The 17,716-nt window shown below is 51.0% G+C and overlaps 1 protein-coding gene across 3 annotated transcripts in view; it reads left to right on the top strand.

Annotated features, from left to right (window-relative positions):
• Positions 1–1,585: 1,585 nt before the first annotated feature.
• The window catches only part of TRAPPC9 (trafficking protein particle complex subunit 9), a 404,238-nt gene continuing 388,107 nt past the window's right edge, over positions 1,586–17,716 (top strand). For 2 of the 3 annotated variants that reach the window (XM_074353143.1, XM_074353142.1), the window contains exons 1-3: positions 1,586–1,725; positions 6,687–7,280; positions 15,589–15,734. In XM_074353143.1, coding sequence (XP_074209244.1) covers positions 1,592–1,725; positions 6,687–7,280; positions 15,589–15,734 — 874 coding nt within the window. In that variant the 5' untranslated portion in view covers positions 1,586–1,591. Of the gene's footprint in view, positions 1,726–6,686; positions 7,281–9,082; positions 9,769–15,588; positions 15,735–17,716 lie in introns of those variants that run through there. The other variant, XM_074353144.1, reaches the window with a different exon arrangement.

Raw genomic sequence — 17,716 nt, 5'->3', positions numbered from 1 at the left:
AAGAAGGTCTCCCTCATCCTCTGTTCTCTCAACCCTCCCTGTGATGCAGGAAAAACTGATGTGGGGTGTGAGGAGGGCTGAGTCCCAGGTGTCATTTGAGTCCCTGGGACGTGCCCTGCCAAGTGTGGGTCCTTGGCTTTGCGCAGGAAAGAATTCAAGAGCGAGCCACAGTTGAGTGAAGGTAGATTTATTTAGAGAGATACATAGTGCATAGAGTGTAAGGCAAGAGGAAGGCAAGGACAGAGGTGGGGAGTTGGGTGCTCCCTCAGGTTAAAATAAAAGTAGGTACACACTCCATAGACAGTGCGGGCCGTCTCCAAAGGAGAGGGAGCGAAAAAGGGCGGCCAGGCATGGTGTTGCCAGTTTTTATGGGCTCTGTAGCTTCACATATCTACTGGTGAGACCATCCCAACAACCCTGGGGAAGGGGCTGGGATTCCCAGGAATTGGGCCACGGCCCACTCTCTGGCCTTTTGCAGTTAGCCTTGGGGCTGCCATGGTGTCCGCGGGGCATGTTGTTTATCATGCTAATATGTTAAAATGAGCGTAAAATGAAGCTCAGGGTCTCCTAGAAGTCAAACCTCCAGGCATCTTAATCCTCAAGGCCAACTGGTAGTTGAATCTTACACAGTTTTGGTGTTAATTGCTGTCATTCCTTAAATGGCTGTGCCCTGCCCCCTTCTATTCTGTCTTACCTGGAGATGCCACTGTTTACAATCCTTTGTGTATGTTTCTAAAAATGCTATCCACATCCCCACCCTTGTATGTAAATTCCTTTAAAGCTTTACTTATTTTTAACCTAAAGGAATTTAAATCCTTAAGTGGCTTCTGCCCCTACCTACCTAGCAAGCTGGGTGCTGGAACTAAGGACAGCTGTCCCACAAGGTGGCGGGGTGGCGGGGGGGGGGGGGGGTGTGTGTGGGGGGTGGGGTGGGGAGACCTACTGTGAGACCTTGACGGCCCCCCGAGGGTGGGGAGTGGTTTACCCGGTTGGGATGGGGACAAGCAGCCAACACTGAGCAGTGTGCCCCCGCCTTGGGCTCTGACCTTCTGCTTCCTGAACCCCTACCACCACCACCCGGCCCTGCCCCTGCCCCCGCCCTCAGTCTCTGGAATAGCAGAGCTAAGGCCCAGACCGTGCTGCCTCAGTTTCCCAGCCTGTAAAAATGGGAACTTAAACTCTCCCCAAAGTAGTTCTGAGCATTGGTGACAACACCTGCGGGTGCTTGGTCCCCGGAGCGACACGAACCCCAGCTCCGCGTGGGGGCAACAAGTGTGATCCCCGTCCGGGTTCCGCAGGGGCCTTGCCTGGAGGCGCCACCATGGAGGTGAAATCGGAACTGCGCTTCTTGAGGGGTTAGAGAGGGGCGCAGAGGCAGGACTGGCACCTCCTTCGGAATACCCCCCAAGCTAAAGCTATTTTCTCGGGCTCTGCTACTCCCCCCCGCCCTCCCCCTCCCCCTCCCCTCTTCCTCCTCCTCCCTCCACTTTTTCACTCCTCTCCTCTCTCGCCTCCTCCCCCTCCTCCCTCGCTTCCTCGGTGTCTTTCCCAAAACCCGGAGCGGATCGCTGGCCCGGGACGGGACCCGCGCATGCGCACGGGCGGTGCCGGCGCCTCCGCCAGTCGGAAACTCAGGCGCCGAGCGGGGGGAGCGGCTAAGAGGCTGCTGGGCCCGCCGCCCGCCAGGCCGTCGGCTCCCGCTTCGGGCTCGGGGCCTCGGGCTGTGTAAGTGCAAGGTTGGGGGCTCCGGGGCCGGGGGTCGGCCGGCTGCGGGAGGGCGGTCCGTGAGTCAGCGCGTGTCCCGCTGAGGGGCTCGCCCCAGCCCACCTCTGTCCGGGCCACCTGCCCGCCCGTAACCCTGCCCGGCGCCCCGGCCACAACTGTCCAGGGCCGGGTGCTCAGCTGCCGGGGACCCCGCCCCCCCGTCCCCGCCCCGGCCCGCACCTGCCGCCCCTCGGGTCCCGGCCGGGTTCTCCTCAGTCCGCGGCCGGCGTCCCCTTCCCCTGTCCCGCCCGCGAGTCCTCTCCCCGCTTCCTCTCCTCGGCCGCGTCCCCCTTCCCCGGGCGGCCGTGTCCCCCGGCCGGCGGGGTCTGGGGACCGTGTCCGGGTCGGGGGCTGCAGCCCTCGCCCCCGCTGGGATCCTCGGGTTGTGAAGCCCAGCCTCTCCCCGCGAAGTCCTGGGAAAGGAGAGCGCCAGTGCTTGCTTTGGTCTCCTCCCCCGGTGTTTCTGCTCCACGTAAATGCCTCAGAACACGTTTTCTGGTATTGGGATGGGGGTGCGTGTTGATTTCACATTTATATTGAGAGGGATTACAGTGTTGACAGCAGGGCTCGATTCAGTTAAAAATGAGCTGAAGGCACGAGGCTGTGACATCCTCCACCCCCCAACCCAGGGTGAAACATGTGACTGTTGATTTTAAAAAGATAGTTACAGCCCCTGACTAGTCCAGCCCGACTGATATTAACGGGAACAGCAGCACCAGAGGCATGATATCGAAGACCCGGGAGTATTGCAGTCTTAAAGATCTGACAAGTTTTTTTGTTTGTTTGTTTTGTTTTTTGTTTTTCTTAAATTGTGGGGCAGACTAGTAATACAGAGGGAAAAATAGTTGTCAAGATATATTTTTTCATGTAACAGCTTTATTGCGATATTGTTCACACACCATGAAGTCCGCCCATTTTAATGGTACAATTCAGTGGCTTTTAGTATATTCACAGTTGTGCAACCATTATTATTTCAGGAAGTTTTCATCACTTCAAAAAGAAATTCCATACCTGTTGGCAATCTCCCCTCCTGCAGCCCTTGGCAGCCACAGTTGTACTTTCTGTATTTGCATATTTTATTCATTACATGTAAATGGAATCATACAACACGTGGCCTTTTGTGTGGCTTTCAGTTTGCAGGACGTTTTCAACTTCATGCTTCAAGGTTCACCCATGTTGAAGCAGTGTCAGTACTCCATTCCTTTCTACAGCTGTGTAATATTCTATTGTATGGATAGACCACACTTTTGTTTATTCATTTATCAGGTGGTGGACCCTCATGCTGTCTCCACTTTTTGGCTATTACTAGTAAGACTGTTGTGAACGTTTGGGTACACGTTTTTGTGTGGGCATATGTTTTAAATCTCTTTGATATCTACCTAGGAGTAGAATTTGCTGTATACATGGTAACTCTATGTTTAACTTTTTGAGGAATTACCAAGTTGAAGGAATACATTCTTGATGTTTTTAATCTTTGGATTTGATTAGTCTCAGACACCAGAAGTGACTCAGTGCCAGGGCTTATTTCATCACATTCTCCCTTGAAGAAACCAGTGGACGACCGTGGACTCTGGAGCCTGGCTCCAGTTTGTCACGTATGGATTAGGAGACCTTGAGCAGGTGACTGAGCCTGGGTTCTTCATCTGTCAGGTTGAAGCTAGAAATGCTCTTTTCTTAGGATTCCTCTGAAGTCTAAATGTTGTAAGTTGTAAAGAGCCCAGTGCAGTCCTTTTCCCACTTTATGTGAGACAAATTTCCTCCTCTTGCATGTTTTGAATCTGGGGCAAAAGTGAACAAGAATTTTGCTGATAATGACCTGCTTCAGGGAAGACTCTTGCTTGAGGCTGTAAGGTTTACTGAGTTGTGGATTTGATTGTTGGCCTTCTTTTCAAGGCCTAGTTGGAACTGGAAAGGACCCAGAGGGATCTCTTAGTCCAGGGTGACTTTGTTGTTCAGGTTTCATAGATTGGTAAATGCCTAAATGCTGGAGGGTCAGTCCTGGGCTTGTCAGGTTTCATTTTTGCCCAGATAGAATGATGGGAAAACAACTACCATCTACTCTCACTGTAGTTTTATAAAAGCAAGACTGTTTCAACAACAAGAAAACAAGGAAGTTCATAACCTAAAAATAAATGATAAGAATAATAGCGAATATCTCTAAAGCACTTACTAAACTTACTTAAGCTCAGCTTTATGGATGTTGTATCCATTTTTCGTATTTGGCTCATTTTACTTCAGACTAGAGAAAGTGAACACCTCCTGTCTGCACCCTGTATCTGAGACCACAGTCCGCCTGTCTTCAGGCAGCTATGCGCCTGTACACACTTGCCTCTTCTGTGCATCGACTGTTACACACAGGAGAGGCAGCATGACCTACCGACGCGTGAGAAGGGCTGAGGCCAGGCTCTGCAGCTGGCCAGCCTGCTGAAGCCCACACCTTAGGCCCCTGGGAGTCGGGCTTTCTTTCTTTTTTAACTCTTCACAATTTCTGAGACCTATAATACATTAAAGGATAGCACGACAGGGACCCCTGGGTCTACCGTCCAGCTCAGGGGATAGAACGTAACTGCTGCTTCTGAAGCCTGCTGCTTCCCTTCCAAGCCATACTCCTCTTTGCCGCCCAAGCAACCACAATCCAAATTCAGTGTTTCTTTATAGTTTTACCACCTGTGGAAATATCTCTACAATATATTGTTTAGTGTTGCTTGTTTCTGAACTTGCCATAAAGGGAGTTGTGCTGCTTGTGTGAATCCACGGTTTGCTCTGTTCACTCGTCATGTCTTTGAGACCCATCCATATTAGTGGAGCTATAGGTCCTTCATGTCCACTGTTCTAAAGCAAGTACTAGGACATGAACAGTGGACATGAATGACCTGTCCACCCCTCCCCAGTGGTGGTTCTTCGGAAGTTTCTTGGCTGTTCCTGACCATAAATTAACTTGTTACCTTCCATGAAAAATCTGGTAGGAATTCTAATGAGAATTTCATTGAATCTATATATATCAAAATGGGGAGAATTAATGTCTTTATGACATAAACGTTTTCTACCCATGAATTTATCTGGGACCCTGTCTTTTCATTTCTCCAGCACCTGGCCCATGGGAGGTCCTCACTGATTGTTGGGTCTGTGAATGATGAGATTTTATACATCGTTAGTTGCAACTGTAGACTTTCACAAAAGAGAAAACTAACTGCTGTGAGGTATGTGACGCCCTGATGTTCAGAAAGAGTGACAGCCAGTGCTGGAGTGATCCAGTGGACTTGGTGCTTGCAACCACGGTTCTCTGCCACCTACTGCTAATGGGATTGCAGCGTCCTTTAATTTATTTATTTTTATGGTGTTGCTTTTTTTTTTTTTACTTATTTATTTTTTAAATTCTTATTTTTTATTGAAGTGTAGCCAGTTTACAATGTTAGTTTCAGGTGTACAGCAAAGCCATTCAGTTATACATACACATACATAATATATATATATATTTCAGATTCTTTTCCATTATAGCTCATCACAAGACATTGAATATAGTTCCCTGTGCTCTACAGTAGGTCCTTGTTGTTTATTTATTTTATATATAGTAATGTGTATGTATTAATCCCAAACTCCTAATCTAACCCTCCCCTCTCTCCCCGCAGCTAACCACAGTTTGTTTTCTATGTCCGTGAGTCTATTTCTAGCAGCATCCTTTTTTGCTAGTAATATATGCTGGTTGGCTGCTTTCAGTTTCATTAATTCCGTCTTGTCTGTGGGCGTTTTTCTTCTGGTGGGCCTGCATGTGGTTTGCATACGTGTTAACAGAGATCTGTATTTGGGAGAACTCCAGGCCCCGTGTAGTGCCTGGCACGAAGCGCCCGCTGAGCTCATGCCTGAACTTGGAAAAACCATAGTGAAGGTTGGAATTTCCACTGTGGCTCAGACTTCTGGATTTCTATAATCTGACACCTTGATGTAGCCCGCCTTCATGCTGGCCGCACCCGTGCTGGGTAATCTGCTGGAACTGCGTGGTGCGGTTGTGTGCTTTTTCTCTTTCCTTTTTTCTAACACTTGTTCTCCTGGGCCTTGCACGTCCTTCACCAGCAGCGCCCAGGGCTGGCTTGGTGCTGCGCTGAGGCAGTGTTTGCTAATAAGGCCCTTTCCTCATCTCCTCTGAGCCTGTTTCCTTCTCTGTACAAGGAAGGCTTAGACTAGATAAGTGTTTTTCAGTTTCTTTTAAACCTGTGCCTCCTTTTGAGAAACAAAAAACTCAAATCTCTCCTCCCATCCCAACCCTTCAGATTTGGGTATGTCCTCTAAGGGATGACATGGCTGCTCTTTGTTGAAAGTTGATGTGATTCTGGTTCTTTCCAGGTGGTGCAGAAAAGACTCTTCAGAGAGTTACTGCAGGGAGGGGGCAGGAGGGGGGCAGTGTGTTGCGCTTTATAGTGTGAGCCCTGGAGCAGGGGCTTGGGTTTAAATATGGCCTCTGATATGGCCTCTCTGTAATCTTGCTCAATGTGATAAACCTCTCTTTCTCTCAGTTTCTTCATGTGTCAAGTTGGGGTGATACTATTTTAGGGTTTTCTGAAACAATATACACATGAGCCATTTGTGTCTGGGTAGAAGTAAGACCTGTTAGGAGTCAGGGATTTCTTTAAAAAAAAAATCCTGTTCATACCACTTGGCCTATGTATTATTTTGAAGTTCCTGGAGGGTGAGGGTTGAGTCTAAAGTCCATGATGGGACAGGTTGCCCCAGCGTCTGCGTGCCCCAGATTGCCCCCCCCACCCCAGTCCTCTTCCTCTCAGCCCAGGGTGAGGTTCCTGCCATTGGAGTTACACGGAGGTCTTTGCTTGGGCTTCCTCTGCCTTCCGGTGGGTACACAGCGGATCACTGCATCCCAGAGGTGCACGGCACAGCGTGCACCTCAGCCTCCTCTCCCCTCTCGGCAGGGCCTGCAACATGAGTGTCCCCGACTACATGCAGTGTGCTGAGGACCACCAGACTCTCCTCGTGGTGGTCCAGCCCGTGGGCATCGTATCGGAGGAGAACTTCTTCCGCATCTACAAGCGGATCTCCTCCGTGAGCCAGGTCAGCGTGCGCGACTCCCAGCGGGTGCTCTACATCCGCTACCGGCACCACTACCCGCCCGAGAACAACGAGTGGGGCGACTTCCAGACCCACCGCAAGGTCGTGGGCCTCGTCACCATCACCGACTGCTTCTCGGCCAAGGACTGGCCGCAGACCTTTGAGAAGTTCCACGTGCAGAAGGAGCTGTATGGCGCCACGCTCTACGACTCGCGGCTCTTCGTCTTCGGGCTGCAGGGCGAGATCGCCGAGCAGCCGCGCACCGACGTGGCCTTCTACCCCAGCTACGAGGACTGCGGGACGGTGGAGAAGAGGATCGAGGACTTCATCGAGTCGCTTTTCATCGTGCTCGAGTCCAAGCGCCTAGACAGGGCCACCGACAAGTCTGGGGACAAGATCCCCCTCCTCTGCGTCCCGTTTGAGAAGAAGGACTTTGTGGGACTGGACACAGACAGCAGGTAAGTCTACCTGGAGGCCTGGCCCCCCTGGCTGTGTGCCGCGGTTGCCTCCCTACATCCAGAGAGGGCTGAGCAAGCAGCAGGGCTGTCTTGCACCGAGGCGGGAGGGAGGTGCAGTCTGCTGGTTTTAAGACTTTTTTTTTTTTTTTTTTTTTTTTGGTTTTCAGACTTTTAAAAATGGGACTGCCTTTGGTTCAGGGAGATCCTTTGAGGGTTAGTGTGTCCTGGTTTCAGCCAGGACCCCTGGTGGGACCCCCTGGAGCTGCTGTCCAGTAGGGTAGCCGCAGGCACGGAGGCTGGGAGCGCTGGGGAGGAGGCTGGTCTGAGCTGAGATGTGCGTTAGGTCAAATGCACGTCAGACGCTGAGACTTAGTCTAGAAAAAATGTTCAGTATCTTGATACTTTCTATGTTGACTACATGTTGAAATGGGAGTATTTTACATATAGTAGATTAAGTAAAATCTGTTCTTAGTATCAGTTTCCAGTGTTTGTTTTTTACCTTTTTTAATGTGACAGCTGGAAAACTTTCTTTGCATGGCTCACATTTCATTCCTATTGGACATCCTGCCCCGGGCACAGTCCGTCCCTTTGATGTATAGGTGAGGTGCTGAATCCCGAGAAGCAGCAGAACTAGGGGTGGAGCCAGTGTCTCCTGCCTCCTGAGCCTGGCACCTGCTCTGCTCAGGCCCCTCTACCTGCCTGACAGCCACCATGCCAGGTTAGGACATCAGGACGTCACCAGGGACTTCCGAAGGAGCTCCTTATGCAGGGGAAGGCGTGTCACAGGGAGTATGGGACAGAGCAGGGAAAGGTCAGTCCTGAATTTGTCTCTGTGATTAAGTCCACGGCCCCACTTTGCCCTAGAATTGCAGACAAGCTCTTCTGGGCCGTCTGCCTCCTCTCTGCCTGCTGCTCTGTTTCCCTGTGTGGCCATCGTGCCATCCCTCCGGCAGCAGAGAGTGAGACGCACACCTTTGCTGAGAGGTGGCCCCCTTTTGCTGGGGAGCACTTGGGTGGCTGCGTCCCCCCCGGCCTTGGACCTCAGGCTCTGAGTCTGTTCTCCCCTCTCTGGAGAGCTCGCACGGTGGTCTCACAGGTGAGGGTCAGAGGACCTGCGGAGTCGCTGCTCTATGTTTCTTGAACTTACCCGAGGTCAAACCTGACTTTCTGGTTGTTGGTAAGTTGGAGGAGAAGATGCCAGAGAGTTGACAAAGAGAAAGTCCAGGCCAGCCCTGCGAGTGAGAGGCACAGGGGCCCTGAGTCCCACCTGTGCGCGGTGCCTGGCGGGCTCTGGGGAATTTTCACTTCCTCCCCTGGACCTGTTTCTGTGGCTTCAGGAAAGGGCAAGGCATGTCATAGCCACAATCTGTACTTAGTCCTCTCAGGGTCCTGTGATCTACACGCCAGCGCTTCCCTTCTGCTCCTGGGAGCTGAGGTAGCAGGTTTAGGAGCCTGGGCACTGCCAAGGGCACAGCTGCCAGCACCAAGCCACTCCCAGGCCGGCTCCTTTCACCTCACCTGTTGCCTCCTGCTGAGCCCCAGGCATCAGGCGAGGTAGCCACCCAGGTGATGGTCCCTCCCAAGGTGGGGCTGCACGTGTACACAGCGCCTGCTGTGTCTGCAGGGACCGCCCCCCCCCCCCCCCCCCGACAGGCTGGTGGGTAAGTGGTGGAAGCCAGGAGCCCTGCCCCAGGCCCCCGGCCAGTGCCTCCTCTTTTCTCGTGTGAGGCACTGGTGACCTTTTTGCTCATCAACTTCTTGGCTCTGAGTCTGCAGACCCACCAGAGAATGCCAGCTTGTTTTTGCCTTTTGAAGTCTGTGCTCAGGATTTGGCGGAGTAGCTAGTTTCAGGACACTGTGCTTGGCGCATAGTGGTTGATACTGTCACCAATGTTTACCCAGAGCCTTGTGTACCAGGCACGGCTCTGGGCATCTAAATACAGCAGCGCATTAAACCTCCCTCCTGGTGGGTCTGTCTGTTCTGGTACTGTAAATGCTCAGCTGGCATTTCAATGTCAGTGAGATAACGATGCCAGTGAGCTCAGATCAGACACATTTTACTCCATTTTTGCTTTCACTATCCCATAGTCATCTAATTTTTAAAATAGTGATTTGGTGCCGGATCAGAGCCTAACTCTCTCCTGCTACTCTTGGTGGGAGTGAGAAAAAATGTCCAGCCTGAAATGCGATCCCATTTTGTAGCTCGACAGATGTCTAGGTACACGTAGATGGAGTTTTGGTCTGGGGTACCGACCACGCTGGCGGCTCCATGGCAGTGCCACTCCCCTCCGGCACCTGCCCTCCCTGATCTCACTCATGTCCACGCGTGGCCCGGGCCTCATCACAGCCACATAAATTCTTGTACATGCTGTCAAAGTTGTTTTTGTTCTTGTGTGTTTCTAATTTTTGCTTGTTCCTCTTTCTTTTCCTTTTTCCTTTTCCTTTTTCTCTCATACTGCCCTGTGAGTGTGTTGTTGGGTCTGAAAAGGTAGGCTGTGAACACACCGCATTGACAGTAGCTAGACTGCCCTCTGTGCTGCCTTCTCACCGCCTCCATCGCTTTAAAAATCAAAAACCTTAACCGCTGCTTTGATCCGTGTAATATCCTGGTCGTCTTTTTATTTTGTAATTTTTTGGAATTTTTGCTTTGTTAGCATGTAACCCACTGGTGTTTGATATCTGTTAAAATCCTTGCTTTGAGGAACTTTTTTGGTCCTCCATATACTTGGTGACAAATGAGCCCGTAATTTTTTTTGTTTGTTTTGAGGAAGCGAGATGCTAATCAATTTAGGCGGCTGCCAAGGGATTTTTCACGGGGTATTTTAACTTGGAAAGTCAAAGTCTGCAGCACCTTGCTTGATTCTGGCTTTTAAACGAACGTGCTCGGCACGTAGTTCTTGGCTGTCGCTGTGTGATGTGCATGACGGTGCTTCCTGGCCGGCAGTCACCGGTGAAGACGTGGCCGGCTGGGGAGTGTGCTGGCCGCAGAGGGACGCTGCTGGAGGAAGCGGTCACCAGGTTTTCTTTTGCTTCCACCTTGACCGTGCCATTTACTTTACTTTGCCTTCATAAAGGGGTGGAAGCTGGTCTAAAATCCATGCTACTCTTTTGTTCCTTTATGAAGCTGATTTTTCTAAGTATCAGGAAAATATGGCCTTTTCCTAAATAGTTGGTTCATTTGGATCTAGTGGACGCAGGGACCTTTATAAGTGACCATAGCTTCCTCTCTGCTTTAGCCAGTGAGCATTCAGAGCGGGGTCTGTGGTTTACCTTAGCCTCCCTGCTCCACCCTTTACTCTTAACTCATGTTGGCAGTAAATAGCTGATTCCGTATCTGTTGTGGCTAATGTCCACCACTGATGGCCATGTTATTAGTTTGGGGTAATGAAACTCCAGGTCAGCTGTGAAGGGAGATGCTCTGGCTGACCTAGGACCTTACATTCCCCTTCCCAGCCCACCTGAGGTTCATCTCACCCAGGGGAAGGGTTTGGCCACCACCGTCATGCTGGCCACAAGGCCTTGTTTCTCCTTGCACGTTCTGGTCCAAATGTGGACGCCTCACCTTTCACTGACTTGGTCTCACTTGAGACAGGCCAGACTTCCTGAAAGGGTCCATCACATTCTGGAGGTGGGGTGCGGGACAGAACGGAAGTAAGCGTAGCAAGTGGGCGGAGTTGAGGCTGTGCGGGTTGGCAGATGCAGGCTGGGGTCTGTGACGGCCGGGCTGTGTCCCGGATGCAGGGCCTTTCCCGTGGCTCCTGAGAGCCTGGGGGTCGGAGTGAGAACAGCCTTGCCTGGGTTCCTCCATCCTCACCTGCCCACTGGCTGATATGTCCACTAACTAGGAGCTCCCCTAGACCTCGGGCACTTTGAAGTTCAGACCACAGGAGAACCTCGAGTCCCTTCTCCTGGGCCTCCTGTGCGAGAGTCCAGTGTCTTCTGAGGTGACTGGTGCCAGGAGACGCCTCCCCCTCCAGGGAGCACCTTCGGAGGACTGTGACTCAGCGCATCCTGCTGTGAGCTTTCAGGGTCCCTGCCGTGGTCTCTGCAGAACCAGGGTCCAGACAGACTTAGAGACAGAAATGACAGCACCGACTTCAGGGCAGGGCCGGGGGGGAGGGATGGGGGAAATCAGATGTGACCTCAAGCAGCTGGGCGGGTGCCAGGACTGGTACTAAAAGGCGGGAGACCGGGAGACTGGGAGGTATCTGCTGGGTGGGGGGGTCGAATTCCAGAGGAAATGTTGGACGTGAGGCATTTTAAGACGCCATTTGTCGTCCAAGTGACAACTTCAAATTGGTGCTGGGGTTTATGAGCCTAGGGCTCAGGGGAAGGAGCCGAACCAGAGAGATTTGCTGGGAGTCGTCAGTTTTAGCTGGTGTTTCCAGCTGTGTGTGTGGACGAGCTCATCTCGACAGGTGTGGACTGAGGCGGAGGGAGGGCAGGGCTGTGGCTGGGTTGGAGAAAAGCCTAGGCCATGCAGCTTTGGTGTGTCACTCGTAGGTCATTGGGGTTTTCGGAGCAAATGCCATTTATCCTCAAGGTGCTGAAGGGAGGGACGTGGCCAGGGGTGCATCTTAGGAAGATGCTGTGGCAGCAGGGTGGGGGAGCTGGAGTTGGGGGTGGGGAGAAGGCAGTCACACTCACCTGTGAGGGAGGGAGGGAGGGAGGGAGGGAGGCCTGGGAGCCCCCCCAGCCCAGCGGACTCCCTTTCCCAGGGACAAAAGGCGACCAGACAGGGAGTCTAGGGTGAGAGGGGAGGGGTGCTGAGGGGGAGCTGACGCGTAGAGGGATTGTTGGACAGTTCTGGAATAGTCTCTCCCCGCAAAATAGACTTAAAAACCCCAAACCCTTAAGAACACTGATAGTTACTAGGGAGGAAGCAGTTCTTTTTCTAGCCTCCTAAGGGTAAGTAAGGCATGTATCAGTGAATCAGACAGTCTGTCCCGGGGACTCAATACTTATCAGGCGGAACAGTGCAACTTTAAAAGGGGAGAAGGGCAGCGGAGGGACACTAGCCAGGCTCTGTGTCAGGTACAGTCGGCCGCCCTGCCTGCATGTGTCATTCACACCACATCCCTGCCTCCCAGGTGGGCAGTGGCAGCCCCCTTTTGCAGATTGGGAAGCCTTGTCAGAGAGGGTAAGTAATTAGCCCAGCATCACACGGCTAGTAGATGCTGTGGCAGGATTCAGGCATGGCCTTGTCACACTTCAAGGGCGAGTTCTCTCTGCTAATTCCGGTACCTCCCTGTTACATCTGGATCGGTTTTGGAGCCTTTCAGAAAAGGTCTCTGATTTAAGTGCCTCAGATCTGTTTCACAAAGCTCAGAGCTCTTTGATGGTTTGGAAGCATCACAGTGCTTTATGTCCCAGAGACGTAGGATCTTACTCCTTTGACGATGACGTGGATGCAGATGATGGACAGGTGCAAGGTCACTTCTGAAGGGAAACTCTCCAGTTCTCCCCTGATCGGCTTTCTTCCTTTGGATGTAACTCTGCTGCAGCGCAGGCCTGAGCTTTCCGCACGGAGCGAGGTTTTAGTATCCAGCGTTATCATGAAACGGATCAGATGGAGAAAATTGACCTTGACGGTTTATTTTCAGGTTTCATTAGACAAGATGCACTGTCAGTTAATGGCCCATATAGTATCTGAAACTGAGTACGAAACATGGCATTTCTTAACTTTCTATTTAGAGCTGTCTTCCAGCGCAAGGTTGTCTGCTTTGGAACTTCGGCTCCAGCACCAGGGCGCCTGTGGTGTGTTATGTGACTGCATTTACACGATGCACATAATCTGGGCTTCCTCAGCCCCAAACACTCCAGCGCAGAATCATGGGCTGTAGCCATCACTTAGTCATGCAGCTATTTCTAAAACTCTGTTGCCAGGAAAAAAAGAAGGGAGAGAGAGACTGCCTTTATCGAAGTTCCTTTGGACTTTAACTGCAAACTGTTGTTGAGCAGCTCTGGTTTCCTTTGGATTTGAGTATATATATTTCTTTGCACGTAAGTTGGTTTTTACACTAGAACACCAAAGCCCTTGTGTTCCATGAGCCACAAAAATCGTACCCAAATTGCATACGTGTGAAACATTTTATTCTTTTACCCGAGAAAGAATCCTTGAATTTGAGACTTGGGCTGCGATTTTGCTTTTTGCTCCTCGCACCCCTCTTGTCATCTCTGGCTCCTTCTTCCCGCTTGGCCTCAGAGAGATCATGGTCTCAAAGGAGGAGGTGAACAAACACCCAGATGGTCACCATGCAGTGCTGCTGTAGAGGGAGCCCAGCCGAGAGCTAAAGGACATTATCAGGGAGGACTTCCTGGAAGAAATGGGCTCTGCATTCAGTTCTGAGGACAGAGTAAGAGTCAGCCAGGAGAAGGGGCCAGGAGTGTGGCTCAGTGGCAGGCGCAACCTGAGCAGAGGCCTGGAGGCTTGTGGGGAGGGGACTCGGGGACAGTGCCCTGTGTGGTCCAGGGTGGACGGTGCCCCTGCTGGGGAGGCCACTGGAGAGGGCCTGGGGTGGAGGGCTTTGGAGGAGCTTGGGTTTTACTAGAACTGACACAGAGGAGGCAGCGAAGGGTGTCAGCAGGAAGTGATCCACAGGAGAGGTACTCCCGGTTTTGCTTCTGCTGATGTTCTACAGAAAGAGGGGTTGGGATGGGTGAGAGCAGTTCTGTCTGTCCCTTTGAGACCCACTCCTGCACTCGTTTATTCCCAACATACACGCTTCTTAGTGCCTAGTGGGGAAGGGTAGACCCACAATAGTAAGCAAAACGTACTTGCCTATTGGGAGTTTATCAGTGTCAGAAGTTGACTCTGTAGAATGTTCTAGGAACACAAGAGGGGCCCCTAACCCAAAGTGTGGAGTTTGAAGGCAGGGAAGGCTTCCTTGAGAAACAGAGTCAAAAGGAGCCCGGAGGCAAGTGGGAGGTAGCTAGGCAGAAGGGCAGGTGGCCCCTGAGGTCACTGGGGACCTTGATACGGTGGTGAGGCTGGGTGTGCAGGACACAGTGTTGGGGGTGGGGGTAGAACTCTTCCAGGGAACCTCTGAAGGGTTTGAAGTGGGGGAGTGACCTAATCAGATTTGTGCTTTGGGAAGGCCACCCTGGCTGTGTGTGTATCTGTGTACGTGTGTGTGTGTACGTGTGTGTGTACGTGTGTGTGTCTGTGTGTGTCTGTGTACCGGGGAGGATGGGGAGGGTGCTACCAAGTGGGAGGGTGGGAGGGTCATTAGAAGACCATTCACGGTCTGGCGAGGTGACCAGTGGGAGGGGGCTGGCGGGGCTGCGTGGGGGCGGTAGGGACAGTGTGGATGTAGTGTTTTCTTATGGGGAGGGCTTGTTAGTGGGCCCTCCCAGCGGTGCCTTGTGGCTGGAAGAAAACAGGCGGAGGCGAGGCTGACTTTCCTCTTCTCTCCTTCTCTGCCTTGTGTGATGATCTTAGTTCATCCAGCATTTGGAACAGAAGAGCTAAGTTCCAGGAGTTTGTTGAGCTCGTTCGAGTGAGACCCTGTAGGGTTTAGGTTTGTTTTGGGATCTGTACGTTCATTTAGCTAGAAACTCAGATCTTTCGGATTTCCATAGGGGTTTTTGTCCTTGATAAGATTGTTTTCTTGGTGAGAGGAAATTTGATACAGCTGCTGTTTTTCTTGAAAAAAACCTTATCTTTTAAGGAATTTAATATTCAAAACAATAGGAATATTTAAAAATGATAAAGTAAGGCTTTGGTGCAGATTCTTTGGTTTCTGAGTTGATATGGAGTTAGAAGACTTTGCATTATTTAATGGCATATCCTTGCCAATATTTAAAGAGCTGTTAGTGAGCGCCCCAGGCCCACCTCTCAAAGCATCACAAAAGTTTGCTCTGAAATAGTGAAGTTACAAAGGTCTTCTTTGCAAAAGCCCAGCAGTTGGTTTATAATATGCAGCATAGCTCTCTTTATAAAATAATAATAGGTTCAAAGTTAAGAAAGTGGAAGGTAATTGATTTTTTAAAAAAGCTGAAATATGAACTTTCTTGTGCTAATGTTGTGACTGGAAAAATTGAAGAGAAAAATCCTACCCTGATACCATCTACGTGAAATTCATATACACCTGCCACGTTTAAAAACAACTTCACAGCAGTTTTTGAAGTCAGGACCGTTCCAGCTCAGATACTGGCAGTGACGGTTGCTGCCTTTCAGTTGTAGAGCCCAGTTTGCCTTCTTAGCATTCTGCTGTAGTGAGAGGGTTGAGTAGTGCTTTGCCAGCATGCTTTTGGGGCAAACGTCATGCACTCTTGGTGATACATTTCCACGCGTTTTACTTCCCAGACATTACAAGAAGCGGTGCCAAGGGCGCATGCGGAAGCACGTGGGGGATTTGTGCCTGCAGGCCGGGATGCTCCAGGACTCCCTGGTCCATTACCACATGTCCGTGGAGCTGCTCCGCTCAGTGAATGACTTTCTGTGGCTTGGAGGTAAGATGGTCTGATGCAGAGGATCAGATGTGTAGTTAAAATGCTGTCACTTGAAATAAGAGAAAACTGAGAAAAATGGTTCTAAAAAGAGAGGAGGGAGGAGAAGAGTCGGCTGAGCTGGTTGCAGTGGGGAATCTTCTGGGGTGACTCCCTCACCTTGTCTCCTGCCACTCTCCCCTGCAGCCCTGCACGGCAGTCCTGCCGAAGCAAGCATGCACTTTCCTCAGAAACGCGCTGAATTGCCTTGTGCCTCTGTTTTTGGCTTTTTTTTAAAGCACATCTTGCCCTTTGCTTAAATGCCGTTCCTGTTAGTCACCTCTTACACTCATTCTTCCAGACCTTGTCCATACGTAGCTGCTGAGTGGATGAACAAAATGTAGTATCTCCATGTAGTGGAATATTATTCATACAAAAGAATGAATGAAAAAGAAAAAAAGGGGGGAAGATGAAAAAGGCCACCTACTCTGGGAAGTCCACCCTGATTGCTCAACCTACCCTTTTCCCTGGGAAACCCCACCCCTTATACTCTGCTCTGCTCTTTTTGATAGTACTGCCCACCTTCTAATAAACTATAACATTTTTAAAAGAAAAAAAAAGAATGAGATGCTGATACCATCTCAGTATGGACGGCCCTTGATAACAGCATGTTAAGTAAAAGGAACCAGACACAAAAGGCCACATGTTGATTTCAGTGGTCTGAAATGTCCAGAAAAGGCACGTGTAGAGGCAGAGAGCAGATGATGGTTGTGAGGGGCTGGGTGGAGAGGGATGGGGCGTGACTGCTAATGGGCAGCTGTTTCTTTCTGGGCGATGGGGTGTTCTGGAATTAGATGGTGATAAGCGCTGCACAGCTGTGAGTGTGCAGAAAGCTGCTGAATCGCACACCTTTAAGAGAGTGAGTTTTATGGTATGTGAATTATATCTCAATTAAAAAAAACCAAAAAAACCATCAAACAAAAAAAACAACCCTGCAGCTAAGGACAGCCTCTCCAGACCCCACCCCGCAGCCAGTGCCCGCAGGCCCCATCGCAGCCCCGTCTGTCGCAGGGCTCTCCCTCCGTCTGGAGCTGCCTGTTGACGTGATTTTCTCCTGCAGGACCTTCTCCTGGAGGCAGGAGCGGGAGGCACGGTCCGTGGGTTTCCTGCCACGCTTGTTAAAAAAAGCAGTGGGGGAAGGACTGAAACGGGGCTCTCGTGGGAGAAGCGGACAGCTGAGTGAGGGCCTGTCAGCCACTTACGATAAATGTGGTCAGGATGAAGTAATGAAGTTCTCTGACAGCAGTTTAACCACGTGCTATAGCACACATGAACTGGAAGAGATTCTTGAAATGGACTTAAATTTCCTAATTTGGCTTCTTAAAGAGGAGAGGGAAATAGAAGTGGGAAAGAGAAGGAACAGACGTAAAAGAAAAGAGAGAACAGGTGAAAGGTTAAGCCGGATGAGAGGGGCACGAGGGAGCTTGGCCTCGCCGTCTCGGGAGAGAGGTCTGTAAATCCTCGAGACTGACGGGTGGGGTGGAGCTGCGAGATTGGGCGCTGCTCCAGGGCGAGTGCCCACCCGGGCCCCTGACCCACGTGGTGGTGACGGGCTGTCAGCTTCCTGCAGGGGACGGTGCCCTGTGCTCTTGGCCTCCTCACCGCCACTCCATCAGAAACGCACAGTGGAGCTTCCCGGGGGCTCCACAGCGTGTGACACCACAGCAGACGGAGCGCAGAAGCAGATGAGAGGGCCCAGCTCACTCGTGTCGGGCTGGACAGGAAGGAAATCTGTAAGAATGTAAAACAGTGCTACTCTTCTGGCGGATTGTTTCTGTTTTGGGAAGCAGTTATTTTTCCCAAAAATTTAACATGTGATGGGCTTATTATTATTTTAATAGGAATGAACACATACATTTTAAAATCCTTTTCTACTTTTCTTCTTCCTTTTTTTTTTTTATGGAGGGACTGGGGATTGACCCCAGGACCCCGTGCGTGCTAAGCAT

Source organism: Camelus bactrianus, chromosome 25 (genome assembly GCF_048773025.1).
Source record: "Camelus bactrianus isolate YW-2024 breed Bactrian camel chromosome 25, ASM4877302v1, whole genome shotgun sequence".
Classification (NCBI taxonomy): Eukaryota; Metazoa; Chordata; class Mammalia; order Artiodactyla; family Camelidae; genus Camelus; species Camelus bactrianus.
Note: the sequence above shows the minus strand (reverse complement) of the source record. Positions and strands in the feature narration are given on the sequence as shown.